A 19793-nucleotide genomic window follows, 5' to 3' on the forward strand; every position below is an offset into this window, starting at 1 on the left:
TATTGCCATACACCAATGGACATTATCTACATGAACCGGAACTACTATTATGTCGTAGGCAAAAATGTTTACATTCTTGGTCCACCTTCGAACGGCACTATAACCAGATCGTAGGAGACAGGGAATGAAAAACGTATTTAGGGCGTATACCCTTGGTAAATTCTCAGGGTTTTGTTGACTACGCTCCATCAGGAGGTTCATATAGAAAGTTATGATGTTATCGTTCAGCCATTGGTCTTCTACTAATGTTTCTATGTCCTGTCTAGTAATTATAAGATTGAATTTTGATTGTAAGGTTTCGTTATGCTGACCGCCATTTATTGCCTTTTCGATAATAAGTTTTTGTTCTTCTGTAATAACATCACTTTCGTTAATATTAGAATCACTTATGTCCGCAAACTTAGGCTTCCTTTTTATATTAGACGGGTGGACGTTGTCGAGTTTAGCCTTTCTGTATCTTGGCAACTGCTTTTGCCTAACAGCCTTGTAATTCTTTATAAATCCCGTCGTCCTCGTTTCGACGTAATCTTCTCGGTGTTCATTACGTTTACCTAAGTATTTCGCTTTAGTTTCTCCTACGTTTTTCGTAATTTTCTGAAAATCTACTTTATGTCTTTGTACTTCCATAGGGGTGCATCTGATAACAGAATGGAATCGCTCATTGTAGTTTCGCACCGCCTGCTGCAAAATCCGTCTTGCTGACAGTTTTGTTTGATTTGTCGCCAGAATCCTGAATTTTTCTACTATAGTGCTGTGAAGCCTTTCTACATCGGCTATTCCGGTGTGACTGTGGGCCTTGGTAAGGTGTAGAATTACACCTTCTGTTTGTAAAAACTCCTTTACTAGCACTCCGCCGAATTCATTGCCGGCAATTATTTTACTGGGTTTTCCGATCTTGGCGAAATGGTCCTCCAACTGCTCTATTATGGTTAGATGGTTTCTATCCGGAAGGTAGTAAACTGCCGCGAATTTCGAAAACTTGTCGATTACAGTGAGAAAATTGTGTTTCATGATGGTGTAAATATCTATTTGCATAATTTGATTAATATCAGTTGCAGTCTCGGTATGTTTGAACTTTGGTTTTATCGGGTGTCGATCATATTTTGTTTGCTGGCAAACATCGCACTGATTAATTACTATGGTTATTAATTCCAATAGCTTCGGATAATATATTTTGTTTTTTATGGAGTTAAATGTTTCTTGTATACCCGAATGAATACTTTCTCTGACGTGGTAGAGAGCGATTTGCTTTACAGCCTCCACCTCGGTTTCGATATCTTGCGCCCGAAATGAGCAACGTACAAATTTAATCTGGCGATCATTAGAGAACATTTCTCTAATTTTCTCTTGGACAAAGTTGTATTTACTGTCCTGGAGTTCTGTATAGATCCCTGTCGAACCCTTTTTTATATACCTCCTAAGAATGTCGTGGAGATTCTCAAAATCGTATTCGGCTATAAATATTATTCGTTTATTGTGAAGTATCTGTAGCTCCTTAGTTTTGTTATTTGTGAGGATTAATTGTGTTTTGTACTTATTCACAATTTCCTCTTTTATCGGAATGTGATCGAGAAGCTCTTCATCCGCCGAATGTTTTGTTGCCATAGTTACGTCTTCCTCTTCTACATTTAGAAACACTCCTAAATCCGAGTATGAGTTAGTGCGACTTTCGGTTCTTTTTACCGATTCGTCCGCATTTTTGGTAGGAACAAGTCTACTCAAAAAGTCCGCTACTTTGTTGTTACGACCTTTAAGATATTCGATGTCGAAGTTGTACTCACCCAATTTCAGCAGCCACCTTTGATGTCTAGGGGATAGATCCCTACCTCGATATTTAGCCTGTAGATATTTAATTGGCTGATGATCCGTATAAATTTTAAACTTGTTGCCATACAAGTATGGTCTGAAATAGTTGACAGACCACATGATGGCAAGAAACTCCTTGTCCGTTGCAGAGTAGTTTTTCTCATGTGAGTTTAAAGTACGGGATGCAAAGCAAATTGGGTGTCCGTCTTGTGACAAGACGGCACCAATTGCGAAATTCGAGGCGTCGGTGGTGAGCTGGAAAGGCCTTTTGAAATCGGGGAAACTCAGAATGGGAGGCGACACGATAAGGCTTTTGAGTTTTTCAAAAGCGTTGATATAATTTGGGTCGTTGGCATTTATTTTAGTATCTTTCTTGAGGTACTTCGTGATTGGCTGTGCTACTTTTGCGTAGTCCTTGATGAATTTACGATAAAATCCGGTGAGGCCCAAAAAACTTTTTATTTCTTTCTCGGTTTTTGGTAATTTTGCTTTTTCAATTGCACTAACCTTCTCTGGATTCGGTTTTAAGCCATCTTTGGTGATTAGGTGCCCTAGGAAGGGTGTTTCCTTCTCCATAAATCGACACTTATCTATCTGAATTTTTAACTTGTTCTTTTTCAGCACTTTAAGAATATCAGAAATTGCTTTAATGTGCTCTTGAATTGAAGTGCTAAATATAAGCACATCATCGAGATAAACGACGCATGTTTTATTGATGAATTCTCTAAGTACATCGTTCATAAGCCTTTGGAACGTCGCTGGGGCGTTCTTTAGGCCAAAGGGCATTCTCACAAATTCGTAGAGGCCGTGAGGCGTGACAAAAGCCGTCTTTTTTCGGTCCTCCTCCTTAATTAGAATTTGGTGATAACCTTTCGCTAGATCGATAGTGGAGAAATACTGGGCTCGCCCCAGTTTGTCCAATATTGAGTCTATATTTGGCAATGGGAACTTGTCGTCCACCGTCACTTCATTCAACTTCCGATAATCAATTACTATGCGGAATTTCTTTTCTCCCGTACTATCCCTTTTTTTGGGTACTACTATCAGCGGACTAGAGTACTTGGAATTACTCTTTCGGATAATTCCTTGCTCTTCCATTTCCGCTATTTGCCGCCTAACTTCTTGTTCATGTTTAGGCGGATATCGATAGAGTTTAGAATTGATTTGATTATCGGTAGTCGTTTTGATTTCGTGTAATATACTGGGGGTGCTTGTAAGCTTGTCCCCTTCTTTGAAAAAGGTGCTTTCAAATTGTGCTACTAGGTTAACTATTTCCCTATATTCCTCAGAGTTTAGATGATCTAATTTCAGACGATCCAGATAGTTACTTTCTATTGGTTCCAATGCGCAGATCTGCTCGATTGGATACGGATTGTTTACAAAAGGGATTATTTGCCTATTTAGCGAAATAGTTTTTGCTTCAATATCTATTATAGTACTTAGTTTATCAAGCAGGTCTATGCCTATTATGAAGTCATATTTTCTGTTTTTTAAATTTCGTGCTTTCCACCTAATAGTTGCACCTGGCGGTAATTGAAATTCCGCCGGGGCTGAAGTATGCGCTTCGTAATTAATGTAATCTTTGCCTGTGACAGTAGTGAAATACAGAGGTTTGATTTTTACTTTTTCAAAATTATTCAATTGTTCGTTTATAATACTAAACGAAGAGCCTGTATCTATTAGTGCGGAATATTTAATTTTATTTAAGGTAATTTGAATTAGTGGGAGTTCGTCCGAGGCTAGTTCATAAAAAACTTCCTCCCCTCGTTAGAACTGTCCACCAGGTTTGATTCGACAGGCTCATTTTGTATCGACTGTTTATTAGAGCCATGTTGTCTTGAATCTTTTTCAGTTATTTTTGGATCAGTTTGGTCACTCTGTTGCACATTATCTACCTCCATGGGAGTAGTAATATGCTGTCTACGTGAATCAGAATTTTGTTTGAAATACCTGTAATTATTGCTCGATTTATTGTATTGCCCAGACTTGTTATTATATTGATTACTGTTATACTTATTGTCGTAATTTGGTTTGTAATTTGTCTGTCGACTGTCGTTCTGGCCACTTTGTCTATCACTGTAATTTTGTCGGGTTTGCGGTTTTGCTTGCCCGGAATCATTTTTATAATGTGGTTTATTTGAATTTTGATTTTGCTCGCGATTTCCATAGTTATTTTTGTTTTTCCCCAAATTTCTCACTGCACCGTAGTTAGTTTTTATTCTTTTGGCCTCAGGCCTAATACATAAATCTTCGAATCTACGATATTGCATTACACTAATTACATCTGCCAATTTCGATAGTTCGATTATTTTATCTAATAAGACGCCTTGCGTCATTTCTTTTGCTGCATTTACCAGCAAAGATTCAACATTAGTGAGATCAATATATACATGATTTTTATAATAAATGGCGAGCTCATCCGCCTTGTATTTTATATTTTGTAATTCTACAGCTAATTCACTTACGGAGTTCACTTTAAGACCGCTTATCCTCCTATAGATTTCGGACGGCTCCGTGTCCGGTTTATATCGCAGCTTCAATGTTGATTTTATTAATTCCCAATTGTCGGGCTCGGGTAAGTTTATAATCACATCCTTGGCTCCACCTTGTATTTTCTCAAAGAAAATAGTTCGGGTTGCAATTCTCTGCAATTCTGGATCTTGGATCGTATTTAGATAGTACTCGATACTGCTCACAAATGCATTTATCGATACGTCGCCAGAGCCAGTGAAATTACTCATATGCCTGATTTCTTTCAGGACTTTTTCTCTCGGATCGGATGATGGGTTGCGAACTGAAATTTGTTGCAATGCCGCTACCAGCTGGTTCATCGGAATATCTCGATTCTGATTATTTTGGCTATTTGCCAGAAGTTGCTGTACTGCTGCAGATAGTTGGGCTACTTCTCCTTCTCGTTCTCGTAGTTGTTGTTGCAAGGCATCAATTCTCTGCTCCATCACTTCAACTGGTTCAAAATCTTATTTCAACTTTTCAAACACTTTTTGTTAAGTCTCCTTCAATACTTGGTCAACCACAATTTGTGGGTCCTTTCTTGCATCGGAAACGGTTTTTAAAAGTTTTGGGTCGTTAGCCAGCCTCAGCGTAACGATTTCAACGGCCTAATAAATGCTTTCGTAAGTTTAAATTAAATTTAAACTACGATGGTCGTCCCAAATATGTTTTGTCAAAAATGTACGCGTTTTTTCCTGGTATATCTTCACGATTTCTTTCCAGTTACACGTTTTGGTTATTATCGATTATATGTTACGAGTTTTTCGCGACTGCGCCAGTTACATGCCGTGGGCCGAAAGTGTTTAAAAAAAGAAATGGACTCCAAGTCCCCTGAGATCCGAAATGAATCAAACAAATTATGAATTACTATTTCAACTTTATTCACGGAAATTCCTGCTTACACTGATCTACGATCTAAGTAATACTACTCTCGAGAAGTTACGTGGCAGGCGTATTTATGATTTTACTGTGCTGACTTAGCGTCTGCGTTTTCTGGAATTGTGGAATGTTGCAAATAATTTCTCACGTCTACCTGATACATAACTCGCATTTCTCGGTGTCATACTGTTTCATTCCAGACGTTACCTGATACATAACTAACTCGCATTTCTCGGTGTCATACTGTTTCATTCCAGACGTTACCTGATACATAACTAACTCGCATTTCTCGGTGTCATACTGTTTCATTCCAGACGCTACCTGATACATAACTAGCGCGTTTTAGGTTAAACTTGGTGTTATCTATAGGCTTCTCCGTGAGATTCTGGAGAATGAAATCTAATCGTTTTTCCAGTTTGTCTCGTACTCTTCCGCTATTAAACCATTTTTTAGTTTTCCAACTCCAAATTTTTGACTACTGTTGACACCTTTTATCATGTAGTGGTCGGAATTACAGTTTGTTCCTCGATATAACTTCACGTCCAGTATGCTGGATGACCATCTTTTGGTGATGAGAATGGGGTTTATCTGGTTCAAGGCAAAGCCATCTGGAAGCATGTAGATTTTATAATTGAATTTCTGTTTCTTGCAAAGTCAGTGAGGCGTTGTCGTTATCATTTGATGTATCATGTGGACTGTGCCCCCAGTCGTTCCTTAATATGTCTCCTCGATCCGTTCTCGTTGGCGTTGAAAAATCAAGCAATATCTTGACGTCATTCGGAGACAATGAGTTGTATAGTATTTCCATCGCTTCCAACCCCAACCTGGAAGACCAAGTTAATTGTATTACATCCTCTTGACGAAAATGTGTGATTAGATAGGATGCGGTTGGGTGTAGTTGTTCCAACTTAGCTGGGCGTCCACTCCTACTTTTTTTATCACTTCCCCCGATCACGGTTTTAGCTGCAGAACCTTGTGAGTATTCCCGATATGATTCTACGGCTGTTCTCAGGGAAGTTGAAAATCCTGTGAGCACCCCAGTGGTATCTTCGCCCAGTATAGTTCCCTCTACCATTCCTCTTCTTTCTTGAGTGTTACGGCCCTAAACCGTTTTTTTAGTCCGCATGGATTGTTCTGATCGAAAGACCGGAGCTTCTGTTTTTTTCTTGGCGAGCTCATTCGCTCAAACGCAGACCTTATTGTACGAGTCAAGTATATTCGAATGGCTTGGTATCCGTCTGGCTGTCAGTTAGGAAGGCAATGGACAGTTGCTAATTGATCCTTTGAAGTTGTACATGTAGGGTCCATTTCCGCCTGGAATATACTGGTATGCTTCCCCATTGGTTCAAGGTACTTTTTGCTAGTATCAATGACCCCTCCGCTTGTTTCCTTTTCTATTAGGGATATGCCAGTATACCAGGTGCTGATTTATGCAACGGTCAAGTGCCTGTAGGCTAAGCTTCCTCTGAGACTCTATTCAGATTGATTTGTAGCGAGTTGGTAGCCAAAAAGTGCACATTCGACTAGGTCCTTCATTGCTAATTCTCTACCTTGTTCAGAAAACAAAAAACAGAAAAAGTAGCCAGGACATAAATCAATTTATGGCAAGAAAGGTGACGAGAGAAGAACGTTTATGAAAAATCGCAACTGGCTTAGTTGGCTTCCGTTGTGAATATTGACCTCAAAATAACTCCAGATAAGGATATGCGTGTGATTCAGGATTTTCCAAACTAAATTCATTCAAATTCAATTGTGAATTACACTTGTAAAACCTATATTTGCTGTTTTTGATTGGGGATATTCGATGCTTCTTTTGTCAGTCATCGTTCCATTTCCCATAGGTATCAAATTATTTAAATGTTTTTACTTCATGGAGGAAGGCTATGATTCTAGGTTGAAATTCATTAAAATGTGAGGAAGGAGTATAATATATTTTTTTCTCCGACTACAGCTGTGTAGGATACAAAATCGAAGACCTTTCTGAAGTAAACTTTAGGCTTGATGGTGATTACAAAAAAGGAAGGTGAGAAGTTAAAATGCACCGTCTTAGGGGGGAGAGGGAATTGCTTCATTCATGCAAAAAAGCCCCATTTTCCTGATTTTTGTTTGACGATGCGGTTAAAATATATTTATCAACCAAAGGTGGATTAAAAGTATGATATTCGAAAAATTTTGTGTAAAATTTTCATGACGCAATTATTCGGAAGCAGCTTGGTAAAAAGGAGAATTGTCGCACCCCTCATAACTCGGTGTTGGCTCATCTGTCAAAGTTTTCACATCTGATAATCGCTCTTCTCAGGTAACGTTGGGAGGGTTTTTCGAACACAAGTTTGGAATAAAACGGTCATAAAAAGCGAGGTTTATCGACTTACTTCACATTAAATTATCAATACCAGGTTCATAAAGGATGTTGCTATCATTCATCATGTCTAAAGCATCTTTTTGCTCCTTTGTGCGATGAATCTGTGCCCGTGCCGCTTGTGGTTTCTTACGGTTCCTTTATATATATATAGTATGTATGTATAGTTGCCATAGCTCTCGATGGAGGCGTAACATGTGCAACCAAACTTACGCTAATCGTTGGCTATTCCTGACAATCTGGTTCTGCTCTCTTGAAGAATTTTCGAGAAGCTTGTATTCTTCTTCCATTGTTCTGCACCTCATAGCTTTCCGGCGATCCACTCGCGGCCCCGTAAATGGGTTTAATGATCCTAACTTACTTTAAGGGATTCACTGATGTAACTAAAGTTTAGAATTAGATTCATTGAGTAGTCTCCATATTATAGCATTGCAATAATAGTTTCATTGAGGGTTTTAATAACCCTGGCTTATATTTGAAATGTAGAAAGACAGATCTCAAATGGTTAACATTAAAAAATTAGACCCTCCCTTGTATGCGTAGTAAGCATAGTCTCTTTTTACATAATTAATTAGATTGAATATTAATAGATCCAACCGATTAGTGAACCCATTAAAGCACTATTTGAAATTTGAAAGACCGAAACCCAAATCCTCTAAAAAGCCAGAGAAAATGTACTCTAAACTAATAGACAACAATCACTGACACATTCATTAGCAAAATATAAGTACCATGGGCGTTTTAAGTAAATATAATAAAATTTTCACTAGGCGAAATTGTGAAGCTCACTCTGTATCCCAGTTGAAATATGTAATATCTACTGTGAAACTATGCTTCGTATTTTCATAATATTGCCTGTAGGTTAGAATGCTAAGAGGGTGGATATTAGTTTCATAAACAACTTAAAGCAATTTATCTTAAAATTCCTTTTATAGTACTCAGCATAATGGATCTGCTCTACGCTTGTTTATGAAGTCTGTCACCTACAATATATTCGAATGTAACTTGGTCAACAAAGAAAAAATTTAATTCAAATTTAAATAAACAGAATTCCACAGAAGTGATTTTACATTGTTAGAATTGCAAATAAATAGGAATGTTCCCTGGCAATCGTAAATAAAAGCATTTTTAACGAGTGAATCATTTGGTTTTCGTATTGTAAATTTTGTCCTACTTTACAAAGTACGAGGGGAAAATTTCATAAAAAAAATAAAAGAATTACTACATATTTCACATGACATACAGATGAGATTTTCAAAAAAAGCTAGGTATCCTAAGAGATGGAAATAGCTTAACCTTTTTAAAATAAAGCTGCTAAATTTAAGGTACATTTTAATGTGTAACTAAGTATCGCTAGGAAATTAGATAAAATTCTAATATTCTCGTATTTATTCCAGAAATCAGCATCATTCCGTTTTAGTAAACGATCGCCCAAAAAAATGGATCGTTTACGAAGATCTTTTCGAGATTCATTTCGGAGACGAAAGGACCGTGTTCCTGAATCATCGAAACCACATCAATGGCAATCGGATGAACAAGCCGTTCGTTCGGCAACATGTTCTTTTCCTGTTAAATATTTAGGCTGTGTTGAGGTTTTTGAATCGCGGGGTATGCAAGTATGCGAGGAGGCACTGAAAGTATTAAGAGTGAGTATTATTTTTTGGTAATTTTTATCTAAATACATATATAGTTGGAATTTGAAAGTATCTAGTTACGATTTGAAGATACATTTGGATCCGAAATCTATGAGCTTAGTTTGACAGCTGGGTTCAAAAATTAAAGAGAACGATAGTCGCATCTGTCAGTATAACTACGATCAAAAACATGATAAACGCTTCACGAAATTCTGGCTTAACGGGTCTTTCTGGGGCAATATTTATTATAGTCAGATAGGTTAACATGGTTTACCAATTTTATACAAGATTTTTCAACAAGAGGTATCACTCTAGATCTCTAGATCTCGTATGATTGCAAGTTGAAGTTGATCCAAGAATTGAATCTGCCCAATTGCACACCGCGCCATACGTTGTCCCAATGGGTCCTGGAAGTGCATGAACAAGATTCCGATTTTTATTCAAAATTATTCTGAGTGATGACGAGGATAGTTAATGGATTACTTTGTGGAACAATAAATGAAGGGTAGAGGTAGCTGATGTTTGCTTTCAGCAGGGTGAAACCACCTGTCAATTAGCTCGTGAAGCAATGGCTCATTGTGTGACAAATTTCTTGGATCAACTAAGATTATATTAAATTTCAGCAGCTTCAGGAAAATGACTATTTTTTAAAAGGAATTCAAACGGGCATTTGCTAAATATTTTAGCATTTTCAGTACTCCGTTAGTACCTTCTTCCCAATTAAAAATAATACAATTAAGAAAAAATGGAACCTATTGTTAAAGAAGTTGATTACCACTATCATTGATGGGTATCCTTGACGTATGTGGTAGAATCTCTAGTGCGAGTCGCTTATTGGTAGACGTATTAAAATCAGTAGTTTTGTGGAAAGAAAATGTTCCCAATATGCATAGACGCCCAACTTATAAAAAGTATTGACAAGGATAAGACCGCCAACCGGTTGTATGAAGTTTCCATTCAATCAAAAGAAAAACCAGCATGAATTTCCGTTTCCAAGTTGAATTAAAGTTAGTTTTGGAATTATGTGGTCGTAAGAAATTAAATGATTCATACTTTTTACATGCGTCACTCCTAGCAGATCATGGCTGCAAGTTATCCGTAAAGCCTGTTAATCCAGGATCATTTCTCGCGAAAAATGTCGATCATATCTCCAGCCAAGTACAAAATCTGCGACTTCGTCCACTGCTTCGTTGTGAGGGGCTAAAACTCAAGTTGAGATTTTTAATAAGGTTAAAACTTTATGGGGATTGCCCACTATACGCCCGGAACCGTCTCACCTTTTCACCCTTCCTTCAACCTAAAAATCATCGCGTTCGTGTTTTAGGATCCTACAGCCATAATTTTAATGGAATAAATTTGATGTCAATAGCTATAACCGTGTGACAGACTGATAGTAAACCGATTTTAATAAGGTTCTGGTTTAGACAAAACCTTAAAAATAGGATCAACCTCATTAAATTAAAGAACTGTCTAAGAGTTACTTATTAACCAGCGAAAAGAATTATCACATCCACACACAGAGCTGAATAATACTCGTATATATAGAATAGCTGGTTCCTGAAGTCCAGTATTTGCATAATAAATAAATATTAGCCAAAAATAAAAAAAAAACCTTTAATTTAGGTACATGGCTAACTATTAAACATTTAATCTTAAGAGTGCATTTGGTTCGAACCGTGAGTAGCAAAGATTGTACAGATTTCTCAATAACTACATTATAAAGATATCTAAGCCATGTCCCAGATACTTCAAGATTCTATGATCAAATTTTGATTTCTTGTATATTTTGTGACTTTAGATAGAGGAATTTCAAGAAAGCGATAATAAAGATCTCCTACCTTCGACTCTAGCTTGCAAAATACTCATAAATAATACTAAAATCTGTAAATGAAGCTCAGTCATGACTCACGAGCATTTTAACCACTATGAGTCGCTAACTTCAGGCTACTATTGATGATTCATAGGAATTTTAATACGATCGTTTTCAAATTTTTGGAAACATTTCCAAAGAGAACGAACCTTTGCGACATTTCTTCAAACATATATACATATGTGCACAATATCAGGTAGATAACTGCAGCCCATGCTTTAACCTAACGAAAACGTCCATTAGTGGGTCAGTAACTGGTTTTCATCTGCAAGTGGATACAATATTTTTATCAGTTTCCAGAGAAATGAGGGGATATCTTGTATAACGTTGGTTTTATTTCGCTTAAAAATGATGACCAGGTTTTTAGGAATTTTTTTGCACAGTTGCAGATTAACCTTGTTTACCCTTTTAGCGAATTTGTTCAGAAAGTTTTTCGCAGAAAAAAATAATGTTGACAAGATGAAGGTAGGAAATCATCAAGGAGACTATGGAATATACTAACTAATGGGATAATGGGAATGCAAATACGTAGGTGAATCAAATATAAACAGGGTATATTCTTTGTTTTAACGTTTTTTATTAAATAGTAGAAAAAAATTATTTATTTTTTCACATGACCATTTGTCATCATTCCCAGCGAAAAGGAAGGTTTCCTATTTCAATGTAGCAGTTTGGAGTTAGTTTGGTCAGGAGTTAATTTCGGACAAACTCCTCTATTCCCCACCTATAGTTCCTTTGCCCGGGCCAAATGAAAATCGGTGTTAGGAGTATAATCAAGTGCAGTCCACTGCATTTGCAACTGCAGTACGGACCCTGGCATTGTCATGAAAAAGAATGATACTTCGAATCAGTTGGTTTCTTGCACCGAAGTGCAGTCTTAGCCTTTTCCAACAGTTCATGGTAATAAGCAGCATTGACTGTGCGTCCATCATCAAATTAATGAGCAAAATGCCTCGACGGACGAAGGAACTGTTACTGTTGTAGAACCTAACCAGCTGAGAATCGAGTTTTAATTTGGGGCCATCTCCCCTTTTTTCCTCCATTTCATATTGGACCAATAATTCGGAACAGGTGGCAATTTGGCTCGAAAATACATTACGACAAACCTCCAAATTCCCAAATGCTGTTGTGTCTGAGGGACCCGTTTGGCACACACGTTATGGAACTGCAGGGAATTTATAATGACCGCATGACAACTTTTATAAATCATTTCGACCTTCTCTGCAATTTGGCAAACCATAATTCGTCTGTTCTCTTTAATAATCTCTCAAGCTGCTCGATTGTATTCGCTTGTAATGCTGGTCCAAGAATCTGCTTTTCCATTCGAGTCTATCCTTCCTCCAAACATGAGTCCTTGACAATATTTGATCACCACACTGTGCAGTCACTCTAATAAAAATTTCCGTGGCGTTGAGTTCTTCACGAACAAAAAATTATATGATTATACATAGCGCAACAAAGGAGTGTACCTGTCATACCGTATGAGCTACTAACAACTTGGCTGAAAGTATGAAATGGCCGGTCTTCAACATTCCACTCCCACCCAATCTCACTGGACGTGCGAATTCTAAGCTGTTAACCTTAGTTCCTCTTGTGTAACAATCTTGTGTTTATACATATTTGATTCACCCTCGTAACGGCAGCAATTGTTTCTGGAGTTTGAAATCTCGTCTTGAAATCAATTAGATGCAAAATCATTGAAACATTGATTAATGTTGTTTTCGATCTTTTTTCAAAAAAAAATTCTGCTAAAAACTCGACCAGTTCTGTGTCTATAGAGTCATTACTAGTAAGTTTGACATGAACATACAAGGTATGTGATCCAAAATAAGATTGCTAACCACCTAAGATATGCAGCCACAACTGCTAAAAAAATAAGATGTGTTAGTTTTTATGCCTGTTCTCCCTTTTCAGAGACATCTAATTTCTGGGAAAAAGAATTTGGGGTCGGTATATTGAAGAGCGGATCGGCCTCTCAGCTAACCTTGGACAAACAACTAAAAGGCTCTCTGAACAAAATAATTGTTAGAGAACATACGGAAAAAAATGGAGACAAAATAAAAGATATTGCAGAAAAAGTGATCAAGTATAAGAGGGGTTCAAACCCAGAGCAAATATATCGAGATGTTAGATAATTTCGAGGTAGAACAGTTCACCTAGCTAAGGGTTCTCCTCACTAAGGACGTCAAAGAACGTCACGAAATTCAGCAATGAATCGGGGTTAATCATAAGTCATTTTATGCAGCAATCTCTATTATAATGACAAGGAAGGTCCACATAAAAAACAAACTAGATATTTTCCACATTCTAATATGTTATATGTAGTGTATGGATGTGAAACGTAGACTTTAAGCCAGACCTAAAAAGAGCAGATTCTGCATTTGAGCGAAACTCTCTCTCACTCTCTCGAGTTCGAAAACCCATCTCGAGAGAGAGAAGTTTTCATTGAAATGCGTGATCTTCTGGGGAATCAATCGGTGCAGATATTATGTTGCTTCATAGATTTCCAAGTTGGAGAGCGCAGCATCGGTGGGAATTGCAGATTTTTTAGTAGGTCAGTTAAAATTAATGAAATATAAGTAATTTCCTTTTCTGGAACCACAACGATTTGACGGAAACGAGAAACATCTCCAATTGAATATGCCAAAAAGGACAGGGAGCCAACATATTATTAAAGCACGTAATATAAATAAGATATCCGGTGTCAATGAAATACTTATAGATACGCGAAAAATTGAAGGGAGATATGCCATAGATCTAACCTACGTGCATAAATATGGTCGATGGAAGTCTAGTTGGTTTCCGGAAAAAACAATCGTCAATCGAATAACTATTTGTGGAAACATAACCCAATAGAACTAAAACTATGAAGCAGGTAAAGAAACGGACTTCAGCAGGCAGAACAGAACTGTAGGCTACAACGCTGAAAAGGTAAGACTTATTTCACCTAACCTTTAAGCAGGGAATAGGAAGGAACAGGCAGATTCATCCATACTAGATGCGTACACAGGCCTGTGCAGACCTGCCAAATTTTCATCAGGCGTGGATAAGGGAACGTTCGGTGGATGCGTTATGGGTTCGCACGAGGACGCATCTGGAGATTTGCGTGTATGGGGATACGCCGGGTACGTGGGAACAAAACACCCAAAAACAAAACAGAATCCAGAAATAAAACCGAACATGGAGAAGAAAAGGAGAGATAAAGTTTCGATGCATGGCTTCGGAAATCCAGTACGAGCGATTTTTGAGAGTCAGCAACAGCCGCAGTGCATCAATAGTGGGAACCTTCACTTCTGTTGCATCAAATTTTATAAGCGCAAGATACGGAGTGGAATAGAATTCTTTGACGCATCTCGTGAGAAGAACCTCAATTCTTCGTAGCCCTCCACACTTTCATGTCCAACCCCGGTGAATGACAATGCTACTCCCAAGAGGGAAAATTTAGCAGAATATGGGAAGGAAGAAATGACTAGGACGCCTAACTACCCGGAGCCTGGAAAAAAGTGGCACCTCAAAAAAGGCAGATAGGAGAAGGGTACGATCGAAGGTAATTATTATCTCCAAACAAAGTGGCGTTGACATTCCTAGTAATGTGAAGGCAAACCCAGAATTCACCAATGAGCGAGATAATGTTAGCGGCATAGACGGTCCTAGAAAGGGGACCTAATATTGGAGCTCAAGAAATCCAAGGATATATAGTAACCGCAGGCAAATTCTGGAGTCAAATCGAAAAGTCTTCATGACAGAAAACCGAAATTAGGACCAGCAGGCCGGAGATCTCTGTAATCTGCAAGGATATAGAAAAGGTTCCCATAAAAAAAGGTTTCCGAGCCTTAAGGAAAAGAGTTCATCCTAATTGGACTTCAAGAGACAACGGTAAAGACGCTACGGGAAGCCTACGATGTGACACAAGCCGCCATATCCAGCCTACCAATGGAAGCAGCATTCAAACTATTAGCACCAGGGCGAGTACGAATAGACTGGGTTATGTGTCGTCTTAGGTAGCAGGTGGCGCGGAAACGGAGCTTCAGATGCCTTGGCTTCGGTCACATCGCGCAAGCAGATTTCAGTATAGATGACAGGTCGCAGTAACGCAGGAGATGCGGAACGGAGAGACTCATCAGCAAGAACTGTGGAGCGGACCCGAATTGCCCACTGCGTCAAGGGAACATAGCAAGCCACAACAGGTGCTCCGAATACAGGGGGAGTCCGCAACGAGAATCGATAAGATTGATTCAAATCATCTCAATCATTGCAAACCATCCCCGAGAAAGATATCTATGTGGCCATAATTAATGAGCCATATTGAAATCACCGTGGTGACATTTTGGGTCAAGGATCAAACAGGCGGACCCAAGTTGCCCACTGTACACAAAGGGAAGGCGGTTGTGGACCATAGGCACTTTGTAAGCAGTAGCAGGTGCCCGGATACAGGAGAGTCCTTAACGAAAATCGATGATGTTGATGGAAATCATCCTCAACTACTATCAGGTATCGTAGGATCTACGCTCGCAAATCATCCAAAAGAGTGATAGTGATGTGGCCATAATTACTGAGCCATATCGAAATCACGGTATGACATTTTGCCTGACCATTTTGCAAATGGACCAAGTAGCGCTATGAGCTTGCAGAGAACAAGCCTTGCAGGATATAATGGAGCACCCGGCGAAAGGGTTCATCAGGGCGAAGGTAGAAGGGGTTCACATCTGTAGCTATATACTCTACCCAATGCTTAACGAGTATAAGTAAATGCTAGTTTTGAACGGAAGAGGATCATAGCAGGTGATTTCAATGCGTGGGTTCTTGAATGAGGCAGCCAGATAACGAATGTGATAGCACCTGTTCTGCTCAAAGAATTCAATTAGCTAGACCTCATAAATTTTCTGAGGAAGGGCCCTGGAGCCTATAGTTGACCTGACATAAGTGAACGCCGCTTTAGTCAAAAAAGTTGCTTGGCAAGTTAGTGAGGACTCACAGTGACTACCAGGCAATATGCATGGAAGTCAAGGGTGAATCGAACTCCAAAAAGAACTCTAATAAAGTATTGGGTGGGTTGCCAGGTTGGTCGGGGAAACCTTTTAAAGGGGAGATACGTTCTCCTGGAATGTTAAGCCCCCATGGAAAGAGTTATCCAGATCATCTGATTGTCAACGGAAACATATGAAGCTACTATCCCCAGAGGGTATAATTATCGGCAAGCTGGCTTTAGTAGAGGTTTTAGAAAAACCCCCATAGTGACGATCGAGAAGAGACGCATGGACAATTGTGGCGATTCACAAAAATAAATGTAATTGCTTCGAACAATTGCGTGATGATGCCGAAATACACCCTTGGGGTGGAGCTTATAGGGTGGTAATGAAAAGCTGCGAAAATTATCCCAGCTGCTCTGTCCGCACCGTCTTCAGAAGTAAATATTACCACTCTGTTTCCTCACTACGAAAATAGCGGTCGTGATCCGCAGCAAACAGTGGTCCAAGTCAACGAGTTTGTGATATCTCCAGTTACCGAGGAGGAGCTGCGGGAACTATCTAGTAGGATCTTTGATTATAAGGCTTCAGGTTTGGATGGTATCTCTAACGGAACTTTAAAGTTGGCACTGAAGACCTCTTCGTCAACACCTTCGAAGCATGCCTAAAAAGGAAGGAATATTCTCTGCCCAGTAGAAAAATTATCTCTCAAAGAAAACTCTCGGATAGAGTACGGATGAGGATTCCAAAGAATTCATCGTCACAGCGGAGTACCACAGGGCTCAGTCCCTTGCTGTAGTATGCCGTGTATGACAAGGAATTCGTGGTGATTTGGATACTCAATTCCGTTAGTGACCTTCCAATTTTTATGATCATAAATACTTTAACATATATTAGTAGTTGGCAGTTCATGATTTAAGCTTCTTATGATCCCGAAATCGTTTTAAAATTGACACTGGTTAGCTGCTCCATATGTCATTTGTGTGGTTTTCATTATTTCATAATGCTCACCACAAATCTATTCCTAATTCCAACTTCCAAAATAAGACATTATACTCTTGATAGTGTTGTAACAATACCATCCCTCGAAATATATCATATATTAGGTTTCTATTTTCTCCTGCATCAAAAAGTCATTTATGCAATAGGAAAATTAATTTTATAATTTAATTTCAGAACTCACGTCGACGTCCGATTCGTGGACAACTCCAAGTAAGCGGTGACGGTTTACGAGTTTTCGACGACGAAACCAAGGGCCTAATTGTTGATCAGACTATCGAGAAAGTAAGTTTCTGTGCACCAGATCGGAATCATGAGCGTGGTTTCAGCTATATATGCCGTGATGGAACTACGCGTCGATGGATGTGTCATGGTTTTCTGGCGACCAAAGATTCCGGGGAGCGTCTATCACATGCTGTGGGTTGTGCATTCGCCGTATGTTTGGAGCGAAAACAACGACGCGATAAGGAATGCGGGGTTACAATGACTTTCGACATGAAAAATTCTACTTTCACTAGAACTGGATCGTTCCGTCAACAATCACTCACTGAACGTTTTGTGAATAGCGAACGTGGCTCTGAGATTGGAGGACAACCACCCTCGGCTGCTGTACAGCCTCAACAGAAGCCATTTAATCCATTCGCAATCGAGAGGCCACACGCAACACCTTCAATGCTTGAGCGTCAGGGATCATTTCGAGCATTTAGCACTATTGGTAGTCAATCCCCGTTCAAACGGCAGCTGTCCTTGCGTATCAATGATCTTCCGTCCAATGCTGAGCGGCAGAAAGCATTCCTAGGATCAGGCTTAGATTCTATTACTACTCCGCAACGTGTGTCGCCAATTCCGGAAATTTCACCTCAGAAACACGGGGACACGGTTAGCCAACTTTGCCAAGAGCTGAGCAAAGGTCTGACGATTCTAACGCAAAACGACATTGATGATATGAACTTCAATAATAAAATGAGCATTAATCAAAACATTTCCGATCTTTCTCCGACATCGCCTATTTCCCCGACCAATGGCATGATAACTTCACCTGTGACTCCAACAAATGGTATCACTCCAGTTGATCGTATTGTTACACCACCAACAGCTCAAGTTTCTCCCCGATCACGGATCACAACAGCAGTTGTGGCATTATCCGGCCCCGTAACTAATTCAGTAACTAGTGCTGTAACTCCAATAGTAGCCAGTACAGCGATTCCAAGCAAAACTTCACCACAACGTGCAGCCGTTCCAGTAAATACCACAGAAGCGCTTCCCAATCCCGATCAGTGGTTGGGTCAGGTGGTGAAAAGCACTTCCCCATCGCCTAGACGTGCACCAGCTTTGGTGGCACATGGTCGAACAAAATCACTTAGTTCCGCCCCCGATCGTGATCCATTCGATGCCGAGTGGGTTAGTACTGTGACCAAAGTTACAGCTGGGGAGAGAAACACAAATCCTTTTATATCTCCGCCAAAACCACCGGCTCAATCGTTTCAAGTAGAACTGTAATTAATTGAAATTTACTTAATATATATTAATCTAATTTAAACGCGTAGATACGATTATTACACTATTATTGTATATGATAGATTCTACTTATATTAATGTGTTTTTGTCGCCAATCAACAAATTTTATTTGTTAATATTAATATTATCTAATATATACAAAAAGAAATGTTCTTTCCACTCACTTTTGATTTACATTTGTACAAAATGTATTATACGCAGAAAAAAGCAACCAGCAAAAATGATGTATTATATTATTATGTTTTAGCGATTATTAAGTTTAGATATCGATATATAGTGCAGATAGTGCGCGTACTGCAATTATATTGTGGTATTAGATAGAATGTGCGTTATGTAAGATAGAACAATTGCATATACGAAATTAAGTGATTCACATACTTATATTATGGGCAAGGGAACATTGCAGTTTATTACTTTTTTCGAATGCTATTTTTAAGTGTTTTGGTTTCTTATGTCAACTGTGAAATGTAATACGGCACGAGGGAGATGTAGCCCTAGAAGGTCCTCATTCGAATCCTTAGGAAATTGTCGGCTTTGCTTAACTCATATCATGCTTCTGAGTTATTTATGTAACTCCAAATCCGTGTATAAGAATTGGCACATTGTTCCTTTCAATATGAAAATTATATACTTATTTTATCTGAACATGTAGCACCTTATTAAAGTCTCACTAAATACAAAACTGTTGAATAATTTCCAAATAAGGTGAAGTGAAATTTACGATCAAGTGCTTTGAGGAATAGATGAATGGAAAGAATGGTTAAGGCTTGAAAGAGTGAGTCATTGAAACTTGTTAAGTAGTCTAGTCAGCTAGTCTGTTACGTTATGATATAATTATGGTACACCTCCGAACGTATGACACATCACACTTGATCGATCGATTGGGCTGAATGGGGCTCATTTCTTTATCTCGTAGGCGAAATCAGTTACGGTCATTATTCTTATGGCTATGGAATGCTGTAGGTGATTTGCGGGCATTTTTAATTCGGTATGAAGTGGTTGCATTTGTCCACTAAGTCTATCAATTTAACTTCATTGAGCAACACTCATTAATAAAGCAATGACACCATGTAATGGGGTGCGACTCCGAGCGATACTTTTTATTCAGTGACTAACTTTGCAATTTGACCATTTTGTCGGAAGATTATTAGGTAAGCGTTCGTAGATGATTGATGATAGGTCAACCTATGTAGAATTAAAATGAAGAAGTAGAAGCAAAATTCAATTCTGAAATACAAACTCTCCCACCT

At 38.8% G+C, this 19793-nt stretch overlaps 1 protein-coding gene across 2 annotated transcripts in view; it reads left to right on the forward strand.

The window, feature by feature from the left end:
* Positions 1-19188, forward strand: part of LOC119652878 (protein numb) — a 252661-nt gene extending 233473 nt beyond the window's left edge. For both annotated transcript variants that reach the window (XM_038057242.1, XM_038057241.1), the window contains 2 exons: positions 8953-9201; positions 17203-19188. In XM_038057242.1, coding sequence (XP_037913170.1) covers positions 8995-9201; positions 17203-18525 — 1530 coding nt within the window. In that variant the 5' untranslated portion in view covers positions 8953-8994 and the 3' untranslated portion in view covers positions 18526-19188. The remainder of the gene's footprint in view (positions 1-8952; positions 9202-17202) is intronic.
* The last annotated feature ends 605 nt before the right edge of the window (positions 19189-19793 follow it).

The sequence above is a fragment of the Hermetia illucens genome, chromosome 3 (assembly GCF_905115235.1).
Source record: "Hermetia illucens chromosome 3, iHerIll2.2.curated.20191125, whole genome shotgun sequence".
Classification (NCBI taxonomy): domain Eukaryota; kingdom Metazoa; phylum Arthropoda; class Insecta; order Diptera; family Stratiomyidae; genus Hermetia; species Hermetia illucens.